The sequence below is a fragment of the Protomyctophum bolini genome, assembly GCF_963924005.1.
Source record: "Protomyctophum bolini genome assembly, chromosome: 15".
Lineage (NCBI taxonomy): Eukaryota > Metazoa > Chordata > Actinopteri > Myctophiformes > Myctophidae > Protomyctophum > Protomyctophum bolini.
In genome coordinates, this window is record NC_137876.1 from 22,822,425 (window position 1) to 22,848,660 (window position 26,236).

A 26,236-nucleotide genomic window follows, 5' to 3' on the forward strand; every position below is an offset into this window, starting at 1 on the left:
GGTATAGGGTGGACACTCTGACCACAAGGCCACTGAGCTGGTAGGGTGGACACTCTGACCACAAGGCCACTGAGCTGGTATAGGTGGACCCTCTGACCACAAGGCCACTGAGCTGGTAGGGTGGACCCTCTGACCACAAGGCCACTGAGCTGGTAGGGTGGACCCTCTGACCACAAGGCCACTGAGCTGGTAGGGTGGACCCTCTGACCACAAGGCCACTGAGCTGGTAGGGTGGACACTCTGACCACAAGGCCACTGAGCTGGTAGGGTGGACACTCTGACCACAAGGCCACTGAGCTGGTAGGGTGGACCCTCTGACCACAAGGCCACTGAGCTGGTATAGGCGAATCAAATCCACCGTCTGCGTTCCCTCTCTACCTGTCCAACCTGCTGCATGCAGCGCTCAGGCGGCCCGCGGAGGTTAGCCGGTACGCCCACGTTCAGCGAAGAACGGGGGCGCGTATAGCGGTGAATGCATATGCACGCACACACATGCACAGCAGCTCGACAGCGAACAAATGTTCTTGAGGGAATTCAAACATCGCCGTATCAAGGCCAACCTAAACTCGAGCACAACCTGGAATTTGAATGTGCGACAACAGATGTGCACACCCCCACACATGGAGAGTGAGAGAGAGAGAGAGAGAGACACTGTGAGAATTGTTCTTACACTGTGTTCGTTGCAGTAATAAAGAGCAGCTACACAATTACACATGTAAAAGAAGAATACTAATAAATGGAGGAAAGAACTCAAAGACCCTGACACGAAGGCAACTCATCAACTCATCAGCATAAATAAATCAACATAGCGCTCGCTCGCGCACACACACACACACACACACACACACACACACACACACACACACACACACACACACACACACACACACACACACACACACACACACACACACACACACACACACACACACACACACACACACACACACACACACACACACACACACACACACACACACACACACACACACACGAATAGCACAGAAAAGAATACAGGTTGTAGTTTGGCCAGGGGTTTTTCTTTTACCTTGTTGGTGAGCAGCAGGCACACTTGAGGGACGTAGTCGATGAGGCAGCCGCCACCAGGGAATGCTGGGATATGAAGTGCAGAGGAGCCTCCCAGTGCGCTGACGATGGGGCAAAGAGGACAACCATGACATAAACAAAATAAAACACAACACTCCAGATCAATGCATCATCATTTCTTTCCTCGACATGCAGGACTTGGTCCTTTCAGGGCCGATATGGATTAATTTGACAATTAGATGACCGCTCAGTGGCCTTGTGGTTAGTGTGTCCGCCCTGGGACTGGGAGGTCGGGGTTCGATTCCCAGCCGGGGCATACCAAAGAAAATTATACCCAGTGCCGCCTTGCTCTGCATTCAGCATCAAGGGTTGGAGGGGGGGGGGGGGGGAAGTCCCTGCGACATACTCTCTGGCCCAGTCTAGTGCACTGGGAACGATTGTTGGGCTGTGGAGCGAACCCAGGAAGCCAATACCCAAACCTGGTGTACACACACACACAAACATGCGCACGCTGGTGCGCACACCAAAACTAGGTAACCTTCAAGCTCACGGATGCGCCTATGAGCCTGTAGATCACCCACCTATACAAAAGTATAATAAATCCTGGTTTTAGCTCGTCACTGTCCGTATACGTTACTCGATAATAAAAGGAGAAAAACAGAGACACATGTGCCCTCGGCTTGTTCGTCTTTCCCCTCCATTCGCGCTCATTTATTCCTCTGACATCCTTTCCAATGCTAGCAGCGTGCAGTTAGCTGCGTTCGCTTAATCAGGAAAAAAAACACTGCTGCTCTTCAATGACTAACCGAGCGAAGCAGTCATTCCCTTGTATTTCCTCTGCTCTGGGGCAACAATGAACGAGGGAAACCCAGGGGGTGGGGGGGGCATATTAGAGGTATTTAGTAGCGCTCCTTGGGCATTTTTAATGCTCATTTTAAGGACGCTTTTTTTATACGCTTCCCACTCTATTTTTATCTTGCTCTTGGTCGCGGTGCTTGCTTACGCACGGCGGTGACGCTGCGCGTTTAGGGGTGCTTTTTTTTTTTGTGTCATTTTAATCGCAGTGTTGGAAGTGACTGCCGTTTACCGAGGCTAAGCAAGCATAGTGTGAATCATTGCAACGCTATGTCGCAGGGTCAAAGGTCATGCCTCTATATGTTGCGGTGCACCCCCCCCGGGGCGTCGTTCTCTTATGCGATGACACAGTGCATGATGTTGAAATGAACAGGGTCATCTTGGTTGGGTGGAGATATGTACTGTACGCATTTAAAGGTGAAATACATCATTGAGTCAGAGCCATGAATCCAACGTATCCACTCAGCCGCCGGATTTAGAGTTTCTTTCCACACCGTCGGGGAGATGTTTGCTACTTCTTGTTTTTCAAAAGGCAGTGGGTAATAGTAATAAGGCAGATGTTCCTGTTCCAAGGATCTGCAGGACAGGGGGAGGACCACGCTGCAGGCATTGCAGGAGAGGTGCTGGCCACGATGGAAACGGGAAGGAAGGCGGTCCCACACGAATGACGAAAGAATAATTGAAGTTATGCCACCAACATTTCTCATGTTTAACCATGCCCTACCTGGGTCCAGGATTGCGTCATCTTGCGGCATGACCTCAAACCACAAAGGCTTTTGGGAAATTACGATGACCCGCCAGGGGGGTCAGCGAAAATGATGAACTGGGCTGTGCCCCTGATGGGAAGAGGGCGGGTCCAACAGAGTGACTGGACTCTGTCTCAACTCTGTGTGAAGGCCTGGCTGAGAGCAGTGTTGCCAGCTCTTGCGAGAGAAATAAGAGATGCCTGAGGAAGCTCGAAGGACCGAAACGTTGCATATTTTGGACATTAAATAAAAAGCTCTTGAAGCAGCAAGTGACAGTGTGCGGGTCTCCTTTACGCAAGAGAAATAAGCAAACCAGGTATATATATAAAAAAAGCCAGAATGAAGTGACTAGGCCACTGCAGATCACACATCCACACTGAAAAATTAGTATTAAATTGGGGGTCCTTGAAATGAAAATGTTACAGAATCACTGGTTAAACAACATTCGGGAAACTACATACAGTATTTAGTCACTACAAGTCACTTGTAATAAGCAGACTTGGCAACACTGCCAAGAAGTAGCTCTCCTCTGGGGGAGTTAGTGTTTAAAACACCAATGTCGGGCTCAGTTTAGTTTGTCCTCCTCTGGCGTTCCATGGGAAGTGTTCTAAAAATCTGCTAAATGTTGCTGAAGGCCACAAGTCCACCCTGCTTCTGTCTAACAAAGTGTAAAAACGGCCAATGTGTGTTGTTTTTTTCCTCATTACTGTTGGCAAGTGCAATCATCCAATCCACTAAGGCTAAGCAACTCAAAGCAAGGGTGAATACCAACCATTTGCCATTTCTATGGAGGGAGGCGCTACCCACACTTGCCGTGTTGCTCATTCCAGGAATGCTTAAAAGCTATACCTCATTATAAAGGTGACTAATCAATGATAAAAACGATATAAAATATAACACCAATTGGTATTATTAAAGGGGAGAAATAACCGACCAAAGTTATGTTTCCGAACTTTTTGTGCCGATTATTAATACAAACATGTTGGAGCTTTCCTCACAGAAAAGCCACAAGCCAAACTGTCAGAAATCCGTTTGCCTTTCAAACAACCATGTTTTTTTTTTTTTTTCAAGAGCCACTATTCGAGCAGCATGCTACAGTAAGCTTTGTGCTGATAATTACCATTAGACTGTGCATTCTTCTGTGCATCAACAATGGTCGATTCAAAGTGGCTTTACAGCAGTGTGGAGAAGAGCCTTTCAAAATGGAAATCTAAATGATGGCCATCATCATCCTCTACACCCACCCACAGATCTAAGAATAGCCCTGCGTATCATTCAGATGGAAATGCCGACAAGAGGCGCACAAAACACAGACGTTCGATGGTAAATTTGATGCACTACATCACTCATTTAAGTGAGTGGCGGACGGCGCGAACAAATGAGTGCATTTGTCATTCTAATGGCATGCCTCGAAAAATACCCATTTGAATTTGGACCAATTAGTCACCGACATGCTCCTAATGTCTGCACGAAACAAGGCGTTTTGAGGTCCTCTGACATGGATTGTTTGTATGTTTTGAGGTCCTCTGACATCGATTGTTTGTACATTTTGACACAAGACGTTTTTGAGGCCCTCTGAACGCCGGTATGTTTGTACATTTTGCAACAAGACGTTTTTGAAGCCCTCTGAACACTGATTGTTTGTACATTTTTGAAACAAGACGTTTTGAGGTCCTCTAACATCGACTGTTTGTTTGTACGTTCTGAAACACAGCTCAAAGTGGACCAAACATCAGATGACCCGGCCTTGGACACACTGATCAGAATGAGACTTTTACATTTACTCAATTAAGTAAAAATATGTAAAGGAAATGTGTGCATGCGTTAGAGCAGTGGTTCCCAAACTGTGGTGCGCGGGCGCCTTCTAGGGGGTGCGCAACATGAAAAGGCTAATGGTGGTGCTATGGTGTTATTTTAAATATATTAACATATTATGCTATGCTGCAATATATACAGTATATGTGCATATACTGTATGCAGATATATAGGAAATGTATGACTCTACAGTATATAGCTCATGCAATTTTTATTTCCAAGTGGGGGAGTGTGTCGGCTAGGTCAGGATGCAGGAGGTAACAGGGGTGCATGGCCAAAAAGGTTTGGGAACAGCTGCGTTAACCCATTTTGGACTGAGGTTGATTAAAAGAAAGGCTTCTAAATCCTAAAATGTTTCTGAAAAAACCTATGTCTCTATGTCAGTGGTGCTCAGCCTTTTTCATGTCAAGGACCCCCAGAATTATCTCTATTGGGCCACGGACCCCCAGTCTCAAAATATGTAGTTCCAGGGACCCCCCAGAAGAAAATAGTTTAGTTAAAAATGTTCGCTCTGAAATATATATTCAATGATTTGCGCCACATTTTAACGATTTTTCAAAAATAGCAGACCTATACAAGCTCGTAGCGCGCAAGCTTGTAGATCTGCTATTTCTCAATAGCTAAAGTATAACATAATGCTTTGAAACACCAACAGGGGTTCCCGCCCAGAATGCGTTAAGAGCAAAGCAGGGAAAACTGCACTTGAGGTTGGCGTCAGATCTGATCTCTAAAAAGCAAGTCTGAGAGAGGGAAGATTAGCCCACACGTCTTAAAATGTGCAAGGCCACATTTGAGCAGATTATGACGGCCCACGGGGATAAAACGGGATTAAAACAATTAACATATTAACGATTAACGATACCCACACGTAAACATCGGTCATAAGTACAAGTGATGAGTGGTGAAACATGTTTTTTAGAGGCTATTTTTGCACAGATATGAATATGAGGTGTGCCTTGAGATTTTTACCTGCCCTTTGGTGTGACTTGTCTTGGGCACAAAAGGTTTGAAAAGGTTTTAACATGCTTCAGTGTTATTTATCCATTAAAGGGCAAATAGTTTCCCCGTTACATTAATCATTACCACTCACGTGGGAGTGGTATTGTGGTGAAACTTCGATTCAAATGCAAAGCAATGTTCTACTGTAGAGTACTGCACCGTATCATTTTGAAATTATACAATTCACTCTGATGTACCGTACAGTACGTGGTGCATCTACATCTCCAACCTACAAGATATTTTGCAGTTCCTTGTGTTGTATGTATATGGCATTTATTTCTTCTTTTTTTTAAGATCTTTTGAAATAATAGAACTATTGTAGGAAACAAGAGAAGGGATAATTACTTGCATGACAGGCTAGTCTTGCGTCCCATTAAAAAAAAAGAATCGGTCACGGCCCACTGTTTGACACACACACACACACACACACACACACACACACACACACACACACACACACACACACACACAGAGAGAGAGAGAGAGAGAGTAATGCTGTGCCAGTGACAAGGCTCCATATGACTTCATCAACCCAAGAGATTATCCCATGCAGTGACTCAGGTGGATGGTGATGACGAAGCGTTGATTATATTTGCTGGCGTTTTATGCCAGTGCACACGAGTATGACAGTGCAAACACCAGTGACAGTGTGAGGAGAAGAGAAGGTCTCGCCTTGTGAGAGGGACGCCAATGCACGCCATGCAGCGCGCGTCATTACTAAATGGAGAGATAAAGATGGGAATGGTACAGTGTGTTTTGGTTGATTGTGTAGCAGTACATACAGTACAGTACAGTACTGTGGTTCTGCTGGGTGTCTGCTTCTCACTCTGTATGTGGATAAGGCTCTTTTTTTCTTTTTTTTCTTTTTAGAATTTTCATCCCACGATTTTGAAACCCTTTTTTTCACCCAGTGTCAATTATCTAATGTAATCCCGGGCACTACACTTCCTCTGCCAACCTGGGGGGGCAGCGGACTGACCTCATGCTTCCTTCTATGCATGAGGAGTCCAAGCTGCTTCTTTACACCTGACAGGGGGGGGGGGGGGGGGGGGAGTTTCCCTGGCTGGACGTAGCACGTGGAAGGAACACGTTATTCCAACCAGTTCCTTCCCCCTCCATCAGGCGCCTCGGCTGGCCAGGGGGAGGCAGTTTAGAGACCTGGATCAGGCTTCTCTGACATGTAACAATAAGAGCCATACAGTCATGTGTAGTTAGTAACAACCAGCTCAGTGGCGTTGTGGTTAGACTAGTGTCCACCCTGAGACTGGGAGGTCGGGGTTCGATCTCCGGACGGCTGGGTCATACCAAAGACAGTAAAAATGGACCCAATGCCTCCCCGCTTGGCACTCAGCATCACGGATTGGATTGGGGGGGGGGGGGGGGGGGGGGGGGGGGGGTAAGATTCAGTTCCGGATCGCAACCCCATAGCTTTAACTGAGCTACATTTACACAGATGGACTGTGCAATAAAACAAAGACCACCTGGTACGAATGAAACAGCAGCACCACCACCGTTGATTACTAAATAAATAGGAATCATTCATGCAGCACATTTCTGACTGTTACATTGTTTCCCAAAACTAAAATGTAATCTAATACAAATTCAAGGACTTCTAAAAACGCACGCACGCACGCACGCACGCACGCACGCACACACACACACACACACACACAACACAAACACACACACACACACACACACACACACACACACACACACACACACACACACACACACACACACACACACACACACACACACACACACACACACACACACACACACACACACACACACACACACACACACACACACACACACACACACACACACACACAGAGCACGTAGAGGCAGATGCAGAAACACAAGTGCAATGCAGCCTAAAACTGTCTTTCTGTGTCGATTTGTCTGGGCTCCTAAATCTGGTTTGCGGGCAGAGATGGTGCCCAGCCCACTCCATTATTTTATGCAATGTGGGAAGATGTATCCAACTTGTCCCATGGGCAGCGTACAATCACGTAAACAAGAGGTATGAAGCGAGAAGAATGGAAGTACAACGGACGAGATCGGCTAGAGAAACGGTGAAGGTCGAGGAACAAGACCAAAGGAAAGAAAGAAGAATGATTTCACACTATTCTACAGCAAACTGCAGAGCTAAGCGTCTGTGGAAAAGTATCTTGCAAAGTTTAAATCTCATAATGAGCCAGATAAGTTTTGACCTACAAAAAGGAAGAGGCTTGATAGAGCACTTGTCAGAATTGGATGTTACATGTAGGTTCTGATAACAGTCTAATCTAATCTCTTGTGCCATTACGTAAAAGAAGAAAATCAACAAAGCCCCAAATGTATTTGCTGCAAGTGTCCTGTCCTGTGTTTGAGTGAGGTGTACTTCGGATGGAAAGTCTTCAGGGACCCCTATTTTTGTGTTGTCCTCTTAGCCCCAGATGTATGACCCGTACCTTGTGCAATTGACATTTCTGTCTATAAAGTATTCAATCAATCAATCAATACCCTAACAACAACAACAGCTTTCCAGTTCATTGGGTCTGAGAATCAATAGGACGGATTATGTGCATCACTGTCTCAGTATTAAATACAGCTGAACGGATGGACGTGCGCACGTGCGATGGACCTATCTGCAAAGTTAGTCCAGGTGAAGTGTTTGATGTCTTATGTAAAAATGTTTAAGAACCCCACAGGGGACTATAGCGAGATGCACAATTCACTTCAGTGCAGTCCCAGAGAGACATGGACCTAAAGCCAGCCTGACCCCACTTGACTCTGGTTGATCACAGCGACCTAATAGCCACGCTACCTACAGGAGATCCTGTTGTAGGCCAACATGTAGGAATCCAGGATGGAATCCATCCAGACCATGGACATTTCAATCAAACAATTACAATTTTAACTATGTATGAGTCTGGCTTTCAGCTGGTGTGTGCTGACGGTAGCATATTATATATTGTGATTTAGCTTGGCAAACGGTATATAGCACTGACGTGTTGCCCATTTTTTTGGCAAAGGTTGTTCACCTTTTGCATGTACGGCACTTGATATAAACCGAATTTAAGCACTAATGTCACGAGTGTGCCATTAAACAGTTAAGGTTATTTAAATTGTGACAGCAGGAGAAGAGGATACCGGTATTTACATCAGGACTGTAAAGTACATGGTTAAGAAATGCAATTTTTAACAATTTTTTCCCGAACTGGTTGGAATAACGTGTTCCTTCCCACGCGCCACGTCCAACCAGGGAAACTCCCCCCCCTGTCAGGTGTAAAGGAGCAACTTGGACACTCAGGCACGAAGAAAGCATGAGTTCAAGTCCCATAGGATCACATTAGATACTTGACACAGGGTGAAAATGGGTTACCAAATCGTGGGATAAAAAGTATTAAAAAATAAAAATAAATAAAATGCAATATAATTTTGATCCGCAGGAGGTATAGTAGATGAAACCCGGTTTTCTTCGCAGCACTGGTTGTTTTTTTTTGTATTGCACTTACCATAGTTATGTTTAAAAATAAATTATTATTGTAGCTACGCTGTGTGGATAAAATCCTGCATTGTTCACTTAGTGTATGTAGGCCAGCTCATTATAAACAATACACTAGACAATGCAGACAGAAGACAACTCGCAATGCATGATCAGAGGATTAAAAAAAGAATAGTGGAATGCAGGTGCTGTGTTTAAGATAGCCGAGGTACTGTGGAAGTGACAAACTTCCTATACAGTTATATTATTGGCCATTTTAAAAGCACTAACTATCTATACCTACCAAATGAACACTGTCTGAGCAGCAACCGAAAATCTAACTGAAGCGAATGTTCCTCCTCCTCCTCCTATAGTCTGAGGCAGAAGAGTCTTGCCTCCTGTGAATCCATATAGATTCCACAGAAAAGCAGCCGATACGGAGGTACAGTACGGTCCCATCAAAGCGATGGGAGGGAGGGGGGGGGGGGGGGGTGCTCCAGTCTACAGTACAGGCATCGGTAAAAACGTGGGTGTCAGTCGACATTTTTCACTGTTTTATTTTTCCTTTCTTTTCCGCTCTCGTCTCCCCTGGCTGCTCCGGCAGCCAGAAAACATTACCGGGTGATGGTTTCGTTTGAAGACGGAGAAAGGAAGGGAAAATAAAAAAAAAGTAAGAGAGAAACAGAGAGAGAGAGAGGATGGCAACAAGGGTATAACATGGTAGCTCAGGGGGACTTATGAGTTTGGTTACGGAGTCCTTCAGAGCAAGCGGCCGCTGAAGGGATAGAGGGAAGTGAGATATCAAACGTCTCCGGAGTGACGGCAGAGAAGAGAGGAGCAGAGAGGTGGAAGAGAGAAGAAAGGAGAGAGAGGAGAACCCCCCCCCCCCCCCCCCCCCCCCCCCACCAAACCCCTCGCGTTCATCTATATATTTTTTTTACTTTCCCTCCCTCTCCTTTCCTCGCCCGCGTTTCAGCCGAAGCGAGGAGCGACCTTGCCGGGGAGAGCGCGGCGCTTCTTCTCTCTTTTAAGTCCCACTCACTCCCTCTCCGACTCCCTTTGAGGATCAGCCAGAGGATCAGCAGGAGAGGAGCGATGGAAATAGAGGATGAGAGAGAGAGGGAGAGACAGAGAGAGAGAGAGATAGATAGAGAGAGATAGAGAGAGGGAGAGACAGAGAGAGAGAGAGCGAGAGAGAGAGAGAGATAGATAGAGAGAGCACGGCAGACATGGGAAAAAGAAAGAAAGAAAGAACATAAAAAGAACAAAAGGAGGAAGGGGGGGGGGGAGATGAGGCCGAGAGGAGACAGGGTTAAAATTGAAATCAATAAATGAAAACAAAAAAAACAAAATGACATTAAACTCAGAAAGAGAGAGACAATAGGGACCGAGCGAGAGGTCAGATGTGCTTTTATTTTCTCTCTCTCTCTCTCTCTCTTCACCAGGACCACGGTGTGTGCAGCGGCCAGTGGACACAGAATGGGCAGCCAGCCACACGAGAGTATACAGACTGACCAGCAACGGGTCAGTATATAAAACACAACGTGTCACACCACCACGTGCAACTTGTTGAGACAAGAGCTATAGCGCACATTTCCTGCCGCGCGACTCCATCATCGCACCACTGAGTATAAGACAAGTCGGGCTTAGTGGAAGCGCAGCAGCACCACTTCGACAACACTACGACCCAACACACGATAACACTTAAAAACACACACCCACAAAAACCTCGTCTTCTTACAACGGTTAAACACATAAATTTTACCCCCCCCACACACACACACACACACACACCACACATACCCCGGGTCATGAATCAACATACACCCACACACAAGCACAGCGGCTGCACGGACACAAAAACAACAGCAAAATGCACAAAAGCATGCTATGCAGTATGCATGCATGCACATTGCACAGCCCCCTGATATGCATATCTGCAAATATCTCAGGACGAGAACGAGGGGGGAAAAAAGAGAAGAGAAGAGGAGTACGGGGGGTGAGAACGAGAGCACGGCGGTTTCATGCAGATGCAGAACTACACAGAGCCTGTGTGTGTATGTGTCTAATGTGTCTAATGTGTGTGTGTGTGTGTGTGTGTGTGTGTGTGTGTGTGTATGTGTGTGTGTGTGTGTGCGCGCTCTTCCTCGGAGGGCATTAGATAAGGCAGGTTCGTTCTGTATAGCCTCCTCTTCTCTTTCTCTCTCTCTCTTGTCCTCTCCCGCGGCGCAGAGCGCTTCCCCCCTTTTTCCCTCTCCTCTCCTCTCCTCTCCTCTCCTCTCCTCTCCTCTCCTCTCCTCTCCTCTCCTCTCCTCTCCTCTCCTCTCCTCTCCTCTCCCTCCCCTCCCCTCCCCTCCCCTCCCCTCCCCTCTCCTCTCCTCTCCTCTCCCCTGCCCGTAGCCTCCTTCTGTCTGTTCTCCTCATGCGAGCAGCAGCAGGAGGAGATGGCCGCTAACGACGGCAGCCTCGTAGGGCAGCTTCAGTCTGGTCCGGGGGCGGCCGGGGGGGGGGGTCCGGGGCACAAGGTCACACAAGTCTCCGTCTGTCTGTATCGTTCTGTCTTTCGTGTGCGTGCACGCACGCACGCACGAACACAGGCACGCACGCACATGCAAACGTCCTTCCTATTTCTGTCGCATGTCCCATTTCTCTCTCGCACGCACACGCGTGTACTCACACGCGCGCACACGCGCACACACAGTCTCTTTGTACATCATACTCTCACACGCAACATGTTTGTACACCGCTCCATTGTGTGTAGCACAACAGTAACACTAACAAGATGCAAGTGCTCGTGATAAAAAGCACTTGGCTGGCAATGAAGTGGACGAGCCATTAGCCGTTTGGAGAGGAGTCCTGCACCGGAACGCATGCAAAACATCCACTGCATTTCCACAGCGCGACATCACACATCCAGCCAACAGCAGAGAGGAGCAGGAGAGGTGTGAGTGTGTGTGTGTGTGTGTGTGTGTGTGTGTGTGTGTGTGTGCATGCTTCAATGTACAGAATGAATCGTATAGTGAGCCATACAGTGTAAATAGGTTTTAAGATGAATGGGTCCCGGGGACCCAGGGGTGTTCTTTAAGATGGGGTCCCGGGGACATTTTATGAGTCCTATACTTCAATGACGTTAGAGTACAGTACTGAGTACAGAATTGCATTCCCAGGACGGACCCCCGGTGGATGACATGATTGCATCCTTTCTCAATTTAGTGAGTCTACACTAAAGGATGCAGGATGCGGGCTATGTGCATCTCTGCAGTTATATGTTATACGTGGAGAATTACCTGTTGTGCAGAGGGGAGGAAGGGGAAACAACAACAACAACAAGAGAGTGAGCATTTGACAACAGGAAGAGATAACCCCCCCCCCCCAAAGAGTAAAACAGAGAGAAAGTCAAAAGAGATTGCGAGATGACGACAAAAGGAGATTGGGGTGAGAGAGAGAGAGAGAGAGAGAGAGAGAGAGAGAGAGAGAGAGAGAGAGAGAGTGAGAGAGCGAGAGCACACAGAGGCCTTAACCTGGTGTGATGGGGCGTGTGCTCGTAAATAAACATCAGACCGAGATTATTCTGAGCACGAACGCCCAGACTGTGGCGCCCCGAGGTCCATACCTGACATACACACACACGTGAACACAACTGCACGCACACACACACACGCACGCACGCATGCACGCACACACAAAGAATGTACTCTTACGCAAACACACAGAAGACAAACAGACTCGAACCAACGCTCACATGCATAGATGGCGTAGCGCGTATGAGCACAAAACCAATACACGTGCACACGTGCGCAGACATGCATGCATGCACGCACAGCACACATACATACAAACATGCATACTGTATATGCATGTGTATCTGACACACCTGAACGCACCCATATGCATTGCCATTGCAGAGTGCAGACACACACCCACCCACACACACACACACACACACTCTAAATGTGCCAGACAGAATGATACGGGAACAGACAGACAGACACAATACAATGCTAAATGACACACTCACACAGTGTCCAACACAGACGCACATCAACTATTCTGTACAAAGCACACAGACACACGCTCACGTCTCACGCACACACCCGTTTGTATTACTATAGGGATCTCAGGACGGCATTGAAAACGACAGATCTACAAGCTCGCAATGTGTCACAGTTGTGAGCTTGAAGTACAACTACGGTATACTACAAGTATAAAATGGGGAACTCCAACCTCCGAAAACCTCATCTCTAATCTCTTTTCGTCAACACTTTGTGAGCTTGTAGATCGGCTATTTGAACTATTCAAACGAGGAGGGGAAATAAACAGTTGGGCGTGTGCAGGTAGCTATGAGGATTTACAGCGAGACACACGTTCTTGTTCATAGGAGAGCACTGTAGCTCTAGACGCACAACGATGGTAGTACTGGGCAAAAAGCATGGAATACGGTTGTGTATATTACAGGAAACTCCGGTAAACTCCCGTAATGATCATGACCGTCACACCTGTATATTACCGTATATTACTGTATATGCCTGCTAAACTTGAGGTTTACGGGCAAATCTAGTGCCCGTAATTGCCCGTCAACGTTTCTTTTTTGCGGCTTTCGCCTTTTATTTTATATTGTTTTATAGGAGGGACAGACGGTAGGCTGACAGGAAATGGGGGAGAGAGATGGGGGAGTGACCTGCAGTAAGGGCCGTCGGGATCGGGAGTCGAACCCGCGGCACACTGCCAGGCTCGGGCTATACCGGCCAAGGTGCCTGGACCGCTAAGCCACGGCCCAGGCCCTGTTAACACCTCTTTTCACGCAGTGTACTATGACAGTACAAACTAAAACCAACCTAATCCAACAGTCAGTTTAACCCAGAGGTTCCCAAACCTTTTCATCTCAAGGACCCCCAAGTTGACACTATACAGTAATTGACCCCCATTTGAAAAGATATGCCCAGGGACCCCCATAAGAGAAGATTTTTATGGCCCTCGGAGAGATTCTCAACCCGTTTAATTTGAAGGACCCCCAGTTTGACATTCATTAGTCTACGGACCCCCATTTAATGGCATTTATATCTCTGGGACCCCCAATTTATATTGTAAAATCAATGTTAATTTAACTCTGAGAGTGTACAAATGGAACCAAATTGGACCCGGGACCATTTGGTTCCATTTGTACACTCTCAGAGTTACAGGCCCATAAGGGTCCGTTTGGCTCCAAACCATCATTTAGCTGGGGACTCGGCCTGGAACTCCCTCAAGGACCCCTGGGGGTCCCCGGACCCCACTTTGGGAACCACGGGTTTAACCGACCGATGGATGGATGAATGCATGACTGCACACACGCTAGGCTATAGACTAATCAATCAACGCACTTACTGTTCGATGCTGGGGGACAGGTACAGTTTAGGGAATACTTGGGTGGCCTCGGCGTCTTCAAAACTGACCGACAGCAAGGCCACATCTTCTCCGGGATCCAACGCCGTGTCCTGAGAAAGAGTATTAGATTAGATTTAAACAATCAACCAATCGATAACCTGCGATAGTGGTCACACAAATGTCAGACCATAGAAACAGTAGCCTGGCATGGGGCCAGACCTACAGGTATATCACCGCGTAGATATTAGTCTGGAATCTCTGCGTGGAACCTGGACTCCCAAGGGGTGGATTAAAAACAATACCTCTGTTGATAAACCCGCCCCATATTTGCAATCTGGTTCTTGATTGGTGCCCCACAACTTCAGGGGCAGCAACATCCGATCACAACCGAGCGGGATCAGACTAATCTGCCGAGGGCTTTGCATGTTCTCCCCGTGTCCCCTAGGGTAGGTACCCTCACAAAAAACATGCAGCAATCCTGGTCTCTAAACTGCCTCCCCCTGGCCAGCCGGGGCGCCTGATGGAGGGGAAAGGAACTGGTTGGAATAACGTGTTCCTTCCACGCGCTATGTCCAACCAGGAGCAACTTGGACACTCAGGCATGAAAGAAGCATGAGTTCAAGTCCTTTGCTCTCCCCATGTCCCCCATATATGGGGACTAGGTTGACAAAATAGTGGGATAAAGATTATAAAATAAAATAAAATAAACATCTGTTTCACTTCACGCCAAATTAAGTCGGACAGCTGCGACACGAGACTGAAACCGAGGAGGACGGGGAGCTCCAATCAACTCATGTGTGAGGCGGATATACTGTACCGAGGGTCACACGGAGCTGCGTCCTGCGATAACCTCCCCCCGTCCAGCTCTCCCTCGTTTTTGTTATTTTCCCTAGAGTGTGGCCGCTTAGCAAGGGAGCCCTGTCATTAGAACGATTCAAAATCATGCAGTACTCTGGGCTCTCTCTCACTCTCTCTCTCTCACTCTCTCTCTCTCTCTCTCCAAAATGAGGCTCGACGACATTATAATCAAATGTCTCACAGATGGTTTGAACTCGTCCGTTTGTGAAAATCGCGGCCCTCTGTTGGCGAGAGCAACTCTCCGCAGCACCATGCGTGCGCTATGTATGGGCAGAGGCGCAGCAGAGCAACCAGCTCACAGCTCCACAGCCGCCGTCGTGTCCAACCTCGTTAACCAACTAAGCGCAGAGGTATATGCTTAAGAAAAGGCGGAGACGTCAAGTCGATACGTGTGAAACAAGCAGCCCAGTGGGCCGAAAGGAAAATTCGCTCATTTGGGCATTCCCCCCCCCCCCCCCCGCAAATGGAGCAGCATTAATTGTTTTGCATGCGAGCTAATTGTTATCACTCTTGGGTTCGATTTCAAGGGTTTGTTCACACACGACGCCCCAGGCGATTAAACATAACATTTCTTCACATCACTGGGTTCCATCTTTGATGAAGATGATTACACATTTACACATTATAGGATTCAAACGATTCCATTAGCCATGACACAGATAATAAAATCTCAAAGTAATCCGTACAAACAACAAAAAAACTATTATTACAGAGGATCACAGACAAAACCATCCATTTATCATCGTACTAATTTATCATGATGTCAATGCTGAGCAACTTCAAACATTGAGAACTTTTGTGATTTTGCATAAAAGGTCAGGGTTGCTAGCCTCGTAAGTTGTGTTAATTTTTATTCAATTGTTCTCAAATAGAAACTTTAATCAGAAATACGTTTTTGTAATTAGAAAATGTTGCAAGTTTTATTTTTGTAAAATATCGGTCAAAATATCTGCAATCAGGGTTCTAGGACTCTCCAATATCAGGATAGGCGTCAGACACATAAATGTGGCATCGGACGGGCTGTGGTCCTAGGTTGTTTGTGACTGAGTGCATGTCTGTTTCCTGGCTGTTTTTATGGAGCACAACATTGAATTGCCCTCACGGACTAATAAAGTGCTATTGTATTGTATTGTATAAATCATAACAATGGCTCTCTGCAACTGTCAGGCTTTCCTTCTTCTTGTCACGGCAGATATAATTAATCTTTCAAGCCAGCTCATAGCCCAATTGTCACAAACCGAAAATAGCAGATCTACAAGCTAACAACGCATCAAATCCACGATGCGGATATAAATCACTCCCATCTCTTCCAAAAGCTTTGAATGCTTGAATGTCTGAAATTCAGCTCCTAATAGTCAAGATAGATAAATGCAGAGGAGAGGACACATTGTGTGAAAATGTCCTATGGGGGGCGCGCGCAGGCCTAGCGGTCCAGGCACATGCCACATATAGGCACTGGCCTGACAGTGTGTCACATGTTCGAGTCCCGTTCATGACGACCTTAGCTGCATGTCTTTCCCCTTCTCTCTCTCTGTGACAGTGTGACCCCACCCTGTCACTGTTTGCTGCTAATGTACATGCCTTTCAGTAAGCGCGCACTGTTAGGACATGCAAAAACTTTCATGTCAAGCTCCACTTGAAACTATCAACATAGGCAGACAATTTAAAAATCAAAAAAATCTTTGACAAATCTGTGACAAAACGAATACTCCAAGAGAAAGGGAACAAATTATATTAAAAAAAGAACGCATATCAACCTTGTTTTCTACTCGTCATTTTCAGAGCCTCCAAATGACAGATGGGTAGATGGCAAAAGAGGTGAAAATAGGGAATTTGGAATCGCAACGTGTTGCTGCTTAACCCATTAAGACCCGAGGATGATTCTACAAATGTTTTAAATATCCTAACGGTTTTCTGAGAAACTTATGTTGCTATATCAGTGGTGCTGATTTCATGCCAAGGACCCGGAGAATTATATGTATTATATGTATTCGACCCCCAACTCAAAATATGTTGTTCCAGGGACCCACAGAAGCAACGATTTGAGTTAAAAATGTCTGCTTTAAAAAATAAATATATACCGGTATATTAAAAGATTTGCACACATTTTCACGAGTAAAGGTTAAAGTGGCTGTAGCTTTGTTCAAGTTTGTAGCTGTCGGGTCCCATTCCCACTTCTTTGAAGGTGATTTAACTTGTGCCCTTTTTAAGGATCATTCCGGAGTATTATCGGGCCGACGCCAAAACAAGAGCGAGATGGAAGGGGCCATTAAGAAAATACAGGGTTCTTTGGCATTGGACCCGACAGCCAGAGAGAGGCTTCTCGTGGAAGTGATTCAGACTTATCTCCTCACGGCAGACGGCGAGGAGCTGTCACAAGTCATACACCGTCAGTGGAAAGGAGGAACAAACTAAAATAACAGGAGACACAACCCCCCCCCCCCCCCACCCCACACACACACACACACACACGGTCACACCCTCCCGAACTTTTGGATAGTGCTAAGGTAGATATTGTGTGGCTGTCAGGTGGAAACCGTGTACGTACAAAGCCGTTCCCTTTTTTTCTCCCATATATATATTTTTTTAAACGGTTTAAAATAGTGAAACTTGCTGATCTAAGAACTAAGTACTTTTGTGCAACATTATTGACGATATTAAAAAACACAAAATGTAAAAAATATGGAGATAAGAGGTTTCTGCAATGTGTGTATGTGTGTGTGTACATGTGTGTGTGTACTGTGAAAGGTTTGTGACACAGAGGACATGGGGAAAAAAGAACATGGGTCAGACATGGGACAGTGTTTTCTCACAGGAGGTTATAGGGGAGAGAGACAGAAAGAGAGACGAAGACGGCTTGTTGGGGAGAGTGTTCACTCGCCGTCATGCTGTTTCATGGCACTGCCCCGGGACCGACTGCCAATGAAGAAGTGAACATGCCAAAGTTGAGCGAGAAGTATATACGTTTCCACGAGTACAAGAGGTTTATGTTGTGTCATACTGTGCAAGCCAAGCCGTGGCTCATGGCTCACAGCTCCAATTAAATAGTATTTAGGACTAATAAGCCACAGCTTGGCTTGGTATAAATTAGCCTTCACTAAAGCATCCTTTTCAGATTCACAACCATGAAAAGATGGATCCGACCTACGTAGCCGGCCAAGACACATACAGTACGTGGCCAGTTAAGACACATACGTGGCCATTTAAGACACATGCGTGGCCAGTTAAGACACATACGTGGCCAGTTAAGACGCTTCCCCGTGCGGTTAGGGTTAGGTGTAGGGTGTCGGACGATTGCGTGTCAGACTGTTAGGACGTCGGACCAAAGATATGTACCTGAAAAGATCACTGCTTCAAGATAACTAAACTCAACCCAGCACAATTTTTTTGTTGTTATGAATAAATGAGCCCAATAAACCACAGCTCTCACACCTCTAACATGCCATCGGAAACTTTGTGAATTTGAAAAGATTTTGAGGTCACCATGTCAGTGTCACTTTGTTTCACCTAAACACGGGGGTCACCAGCTACTTCTATTCACCTAAAAGGAGCAAGGAGTGTAGATTGGGAGAGCGCAATGTGTGTGGAACTTCCATTATCTTCCACAGTTGAGACAGTTCCCCTTCCACGCTGAACAGGCGGCCCCGACCAAACAGTAGCAGTACGCATTGGGGACAGCGACAAGGATGGTTATGGTTACTGTCTTCTGTTTTGTTTGCTTGGTCAAACCGGAGGCACAACTGCTGAGGGCATTGGACTCTGGCCTCTGTGGTGTGGTGGTGGACAAGTGTTTTACCTATGCCCAGAGAAAAATAAAACTCAAAATGCAAAGTGCTCATGTTGGTGCAGTTCACTGCTTGGTGGTGAAAACCACCAATTCTTTTAATAAGTTTGCTAAACTCCACACTTCTACAGGAACCTTACAGATAATCTAAAAAGAGCTAAACCGCGAAATGTGCCTCGATAACAATTCAAAACATTTTCAGAAATATCCCTTTACTAAAGCACACTGTATTGAACCATACGGTTTTCATACATTAAGGTATGGCCCTTCCTTTCATGGAATAATCGCTCCCCCTCTCTCCGGAGAACATGACAGTGGAGGTTAGAATAAATTGCTTCCATTATCCAACGCTACAGGACATTTGACTGTACTGCTCATGTTGGTGCAGTTCACCGTTTGGTGGTGAAAACCACCAATTATTTTGCTAAACTCCACACTACAGAAACCTTACAGAGAATCTAAAAAGAGCTAAACCACGAAATGTATACCTCGATAACAATTTAAACATTTTCAGAAATATCCCTTTACTTGTAAAAAAAAATGTAAAGGTCTTTACAAAAAAAAAAGCAGCAGTAAACAGCAAAAAAATATGCATTTTACGATTGTATGCTCACACATATTTAGTGTCCTTTTAACCAAATTGACTTGGGGCCATGCGCGTCTTGCTTATGTAAAGGAGCAACATCATTAAAAATACCTTCAATTCCACAGGCCATAGGCAGGGCCTTAATGAAGAGACTTCTTCACTGGGAGTAATGAGGCGCTCATAAGTCCCAGGTCAGTGGACTGAGAGGAAAGAAGGAAGTCCTTCAGGGGCGCTCGCTGGACGCCAAGGCACTATTTACTACACACCCCGGGAGGACGTGACTCAGTAGCTCAAAGAGTGGCTGCAGAAAGACGATGGACTGAAGTAAGAGAGGGAGAGAGTATGTGTGCGCTTGTAGGGTTCCCCTAAGTAAGAACATTCACATCGCCACAAACAACCACACTTCGATCATGACCTGCCTTGCATCCTTTTCGCTCTCTCTCATGCTTGCATGTGAACACACGCACGCACGCACGCACGCACACGCACACGCACACGCACACGCACACACACACACACACACACACACACACACACACACACACACACACACACACACACACACACACACACACACACACACACACACACACACGTGTTCCTTCTGTTCGCCCTTGTATCTGTTGATGCCCCGGCCTCTGGCATCTCCTCCGTGTCACATGTGACAGGTTGGAGATGTGACAGCTGTCCTTACGCCAAAAACCAAGTCCAGCTAAAGTCACAACACACGCACGCACAGAGTAAAGAGGGGTTCTCTGCAGGCGGGGGCACTAGGAAGGAGGTGAGGGCGCTTTTGTCCGCCTTCTTCAACCCAACTTTAAATGTCACGGTCAACATAATGGGGCGGCTTGAGTGACAGGAGAACTGTTGAGTAAGGACATGTCCAGCTCCTGGCCTAGCTATCAGAGTCCCTGTTTGTATCCTGGCCACAGCACTTCGCCCCGCAAACACACAGAGGTCCTGTTAACTCATTTACCGCCCATATTTATCGCCTTTTCATGCCCTTTTAATGTATTGATTATGGTTCACAACTGTGTTCTGTACACACTCATGAGACGATGAAAAAGAAAGAAAAACACGGAAATGAAAATTCCGCTGGCTTATGTCGTCTATATGAGGACACCGATTTTAGTATCATAATATCTCAGATTCTTCTATTTGGGTCAAAACAAGTGCGGCTCAATTCTCTAAACGATATGATCCTCGGTTATAAAAAGTGTGTTTTGGGTGGATTAAATGACAATCGTGGGTAGCGATGGGTATCGTTTGGATTTTTGCGAATCCGGTACCGATTCTGCTCATCGATTCCGGTTCTTAACGGTTCCCTATTTCGGTTCCAAAATGGTATAAAATCAAATGTTTATTTAACAAAAAAGCTCAATGTCAATTTAAGACATGTATGATGAATAGTATAACTTCCTCTCCTTTATTGAGCCATTTGTGGATAATAGTGATTATTTAAAATCTATATCTATATAATATCTATTCTGTATTTACCCAGGGCAATAGTGTTGTAGGCTACTTATCTTATTACCAATAACAAATAAAAGCATGTCTGAGATCTGAGAGCAACACACACACGATTGGGCAAATTAGCATCGCTAATGAAGGGGGGGGGGGGGGGGGGGGGGGCAGCGAATCTCCGGCCGATAGGTGAGAACCACTGTGATAGGAGAAGGATATCAAACGGAACACAACCACCCTAAAGACTAATCATTGTGTATATTCCTGCACTATACTTGCATCCAGTGATCTTGGTACATAGAAATTGATCTATTGAAGATTCCGACTTTCAAATGTACATCATTTTTTATTGTTGTATTGTGCTTTCTGCTTTGGCAATGTAAACGTATGTTTTCTCATGCCAATAAAGCCCTTTGAATTTAATTGAGAACGGGTTTTTCGATCGACGTGCTAATGGGTGGATCATTGAAAACAAAGGCGGCTTGCATGCTGTGGTTTGCTACTAACAGAAATGTGCATGCACACGGGCTGCCCAAAGAAGGCTATCTTTTGTTGTTTTTTCGCCACCTCTCTTCGAAGTTAGACTGGCAAGCTCTAAACTGACTGGGCATCTGGACCCTACGCCGTGATCACACACACACACACACACACACACACACACACACACACACACACACACACGGGCGCGCATTCGAAGTGAGTGCACCAACGCTTTCTCTCTCCTCTCTCGTCTCATGTTGATTCAATGCTGCGCAGCCAGCGTGCTGCGCACATATGCAGTGAAGACTCAGGCAAGGCTCAAGATTCCTGTCCCCTCTCTTAAAAGTTTCCTCCCATAAACTTCACTTGAAATTTACGTTTAAGAAACTTTAATAATGATGTTGCTTCAATGCTTCAGTGCCAGTCACAGCGCGTGTCACTGTCTCAGACTCCTCGACAACTAACCCCATGCTGAGAGATAGCTCCACCTCTGCAAGCCACAAGCCCACAACGTGTCTCTGATGCAACGCGATGTAGGCTTGTAGATCAGCTCTGTTCCCTGCGTGTCTATTAAGGGAAGAGAATAAATGAATATCGTGTGACTGCGTGTTTGTGGGAACCGATAGAGAGAACCGAAATTGAATTATTGTAATGGGTACCCGGTACCTACAGGCACGTTCGGTTCGGGACATACTTGGTCCCGAGGTTCGGGACCCACCCCTAATCGCAGGACATTTTTACTTCCCGATTCCCGAGTGAAACGGCTGTCAGAATAAGATGCTTCGCCTATCAAATGACTGGATGGCGCCCTGAGCTGTAAATTAGTTAAGAGGTAATGTAAAGAGGATAAAAGAAAAGGAAATCTACGTGGATGGTCAGTGGTCACTCCCACGGATTAAATCAAAAATCAAATCAGATAATACTACCCTTAGCGGCCTACTTTTGAACAAAATATAATGGCTGCAATTTGAAGGACAAGAGCTAGAGGCAGTGTTTCCACTAAAAGCACACTGTATTGAACCGTACGATTTTCATACATTAAGGTATGTCCCTTCCTTTCATGGAATAATCGCTCCCCCTCTCTGCAGAGAACATGACAGTGGAGGTTAGAAGAAATTGCTGCCATTATCCAACGCTACAGAACATTTGACTGTACTGCTGGAGAAGGAGACTAACGTCAGAGGACAGTATGGAAACCTAGCTTACATGAACTGGTAGACTATTTTCGGTGCGAGACATGACAAGCAACAAAGTATAACTCAGGTGTAAGGCCTTTGGCAAGTATCAAGCGAGGCAGAGGCGGCGTGACATGGCATTTGAAAAGGAAATAAAACCTGGCCGGCCAGCGTACGACGTCCGTCGTCCGTCATCTATGACGTATGACTCCATACGTCATAGATTTGACTGCCTTTCACTTCTATTCGAAACAATGCATGGAGGTACTGAACCTGCTTCACTTACTGGCAGCTTGAACAAGAAAGTTGCAGATGAAAGAAAAGTTCCAGTGGTTTCGCAAGATTATCTCCGGCCCCATTTTGCCTTATACAACTGGCATTGGCAGGCGTGATAAAATGTTGAGGTTCTGAAAGGTCTAAAAGGGTCCAGAAGTAATGGGATGTTTAGACAGAGAGTGATGGCCTATACACCACACCTTTTATAGGTGGGATGGAGACTTGATCTACAGTCACAAGAGGCGCAGGGGCCAAAATGTGTCATTGACAACAATTCAGCTAATGATGTGCTGCAACACACACACTCACACGCGCACACGCACACACACACACACACACACACACACACACACACACACACACTTCAAAACATAGATTATGCAAGACGCACAACCACAAGTCACCACATGACCCAGTTGGCACGCATTGTCCACGAGCACACAAAGTCCCCGGCTGAAATGTACAAAGCACAGGCCCTTGTTTTCCTACAGTATGCCTGCCTTCCATACCTGAAGCGATCTCTCTGAAACGGACAGGTATAGTGAGACCAGTATGGTAGATGATTAACTATGCAACTGCTTCGCTGCATAGTCCCCAGTCCCCCCCCCTGCCCCGCCCCACCCCCGTGTCTGAGCTATGTTCTGTCATGAGGACAATAGTGGAGAGATTACAGAGCACACATGGCTCCACCTGTGGACTGTGCTGCCAGAGGTGGGGTGTGCGGGGACACCCATTGGCCCAAACACACCCAAACACTGCCCTGTTGCCACAGTCACAAGTGCTTTGTGAGCGTGGGTGTGTGTGAAATTCGAAGAAAAATAATGTGCTCATTTGTTTGTGCGTCTGTGTGTGTGTAAAGTGTGCAGGTCTGCGTGCGCGATGGGTGTGGCAACAAGTAATCTCGGGAGGCATTAGCTGCCAGCGTGTTCCTAAGTCCATCAATTAGTGACAGCACGGACAATAAAGGCCAGGCTGGTTGTGCAATACAATGTGAAAAATAGAACAGTTGCTATACTCAAAACGTTTGGTCTAATGGACACCGAGTAGGCGATTAAGTATAAGATTTTACTATTACAATCCAGCACAATGATATTTCACATTTATAATACGGTTAGTCAGTGGTTCTTTAGCGTATGGAAATGTTTTAACCGAAGTGATTTCTCTCCCTCGAACGAGAACATGGAGCTTTGCCAGCAGGCACACGGAGAAAACAATGAAGACAATATAATGAATAGAACGTGTACGATTCTCTTCATGTTTATCTTATGCATATCAACTTTATATACAGTATCTCACTATAATGTGCCTGAGGCAACAGTTACAACCACAGGCAGTGTAATTAACACAATCAAAAGGATGACCTATTTATTTTCTTTTTAGCTCCGCGGGCCGAAAGCAGGGGTGGAGATATGTTTTCGCCCGTGTGTGTCGACGACTCGATGGCTACAGTAATCTCCCAAAAGATTTGCACAGCTCGGCGACAAAGTTGTTGTGCTCTTGAAGCCCAATATTTCCAAACAGGGCACTTGAGGCCATTCTGGAGCTGTGTGGAACTCCACAGGCGGGAGACTGACAGCCCCTCTCTAATTGTCTGTATTTTTGGTTTCGTGTTGAGGTTTTAGTTTCCAATAGGCCCTTGAGTGTCAATGTAATGAAAATAAAAGAGCTTTCACTTTAGCATACTCCACAGAGGTAGCGGAATATCAATACTGCCTTAAGATCAAACATGCTACAACAGATATAAACAACGGTGGAACAGTGTCACCACGCAGAAAATGAAACAACACTTTTAGTGTTGTCTGGAAGTAAGTGAGATATCACTGAGTCACGATGGGTTAAATGGGGGTTAATAGAAACAGCTGGGCGGACATTACAGTCCATGTGACTCATCATACCCAATGTATGAAGTGGGACTGAATTGGAAATAGCATGAAAGTGCAAAACACTATGGGCAAATGATAATTACGTTTACAAGTTACAACTTTCTTTACAAGTATACAACACACATTTTCCAAATGTACAGCCCTTGTGTGAATCTTTCCATTTGTAACTCCAAATGTCACCATATAGGCAGACCACCTCCAGCCCCTGCAGATCTGCTAATCGTTATTGTATTAACATACTCCCATACAGACTTTAGTTAAAATGACGTGTTATTGATTAAAGGAAGTTCCGAATTAAAGTTTTAAGAGTTAAGACTGATGATTTTACTGTGCACACACCCAAGTCCACCACCCACCCCCCCCCCCCCCCCTCCCCTCACCCCAATTACACTGGCAGACGACCAGTAAAAATTGAAATAGAAGATGCTCGAGCAAGGAGATATGTCACTGAAATGCAAGCTCATGCAGTATGTGAGACCACGGCCAAGTGCCACTGATAGTGGGGCAACTGATGGCATGCCACAGCAATGATGTGGCTTCAGTAGCGGCGTCTGTGTGAATCCTGAGTATGCGAGGGCTTCAAGCCACAGGGGTGAGTCAAGGGTGTGTGTGTGTGTGTGTGTGTGTGTGTGTGTGTGTGCGGATGGGTATACTGTATGTGAAAAGTCTGTGTGATTCAGGGAGTGTAAGCTAGTGGACGGGCGGGTGTTTATGTGTGGCGACCAAACATGCACTGACCAACTGAGTCAAGTGCCATATATCACTTCATGACCTCGTGATGACAGCATCGGGCGTACTAATAGCTGAATGTTCAATCATGTAAAGATGCAAACTGTCGACACATGGTTCTTATATTGTGGTGTTTAACGGTCCTCATATCTTGACAAGATAGACGCTTTTACACAAATTAAATCACCTTTACACACTGGACTCAATCTTGCCCTAAAGGGCCGTAAAGTCAAGTGGACGGCGGAGGTCACACCAACATTTCTCTCCGCTGAAAATAGCTGATCTACAAGCACACAGCACACAGCGTATAGAGACGTGACTTGTAGAACTCTTGAGCTTGTAGATCGGCTGTTTTTGGTGAGCGAACGCTCGCCCAGAATAGCTGGACGCTGGGGTTAATGTGGTTAAGCTGGAAAAGGCCAGCATTTGAGCAGAGCGCCTATTCACACACACACACTGGTTTGATTATCGTGTCATTTGCTGGGGTGATATTTGTAATTGCATTAATATTGCTTCAGCGAGGGCGTAGCAGGGTGTTTCTGTCCCGCTGCACTGTTAATGGAACTATTTTGGTCCCTTGAACTCCCGAGGCCCCTCGCTCTTATTGCTTGGGACAAAAAGCGACGGCAGGCTTAAACAACCGTGAAATGCAGAAGCTTCCTCAATTACTAATCATTTAGATCATGACAGGAATGGCGTT

The 26,236-nt window shown here is 46.1% G+C and overlaps 1 protein-coding gene across 1 annotated transcript in view; it reads right to left on the reverse strand.

The window, feature by feature from the left end:
- Nucleotides 1-26,236, reverse strand: part of babam2 (BRISC and BRCA1 A complex member 2) — a 99,208-nt gene that overhangs the window by 11,837 nt on the left and 61,135 nt on the right. The window contains exons 7-8 of the mRNA XM_080783457.1: nucleotides 14,302-14,411; nucleotides 1,049-1,148 (exon numbers count right to left, since the gene is read on the reverse strand). Coding sequence (XP_080639583.1) covers nucleotides 1,049-1,148; nucleotides 14,302-14,411 — 210 coding nt within the window. The remainder of the gene's footprint in view (nucleotides 1-1,048; nucleotides 1,149-14,301; nucleotides 14,412-26,236) is intronic.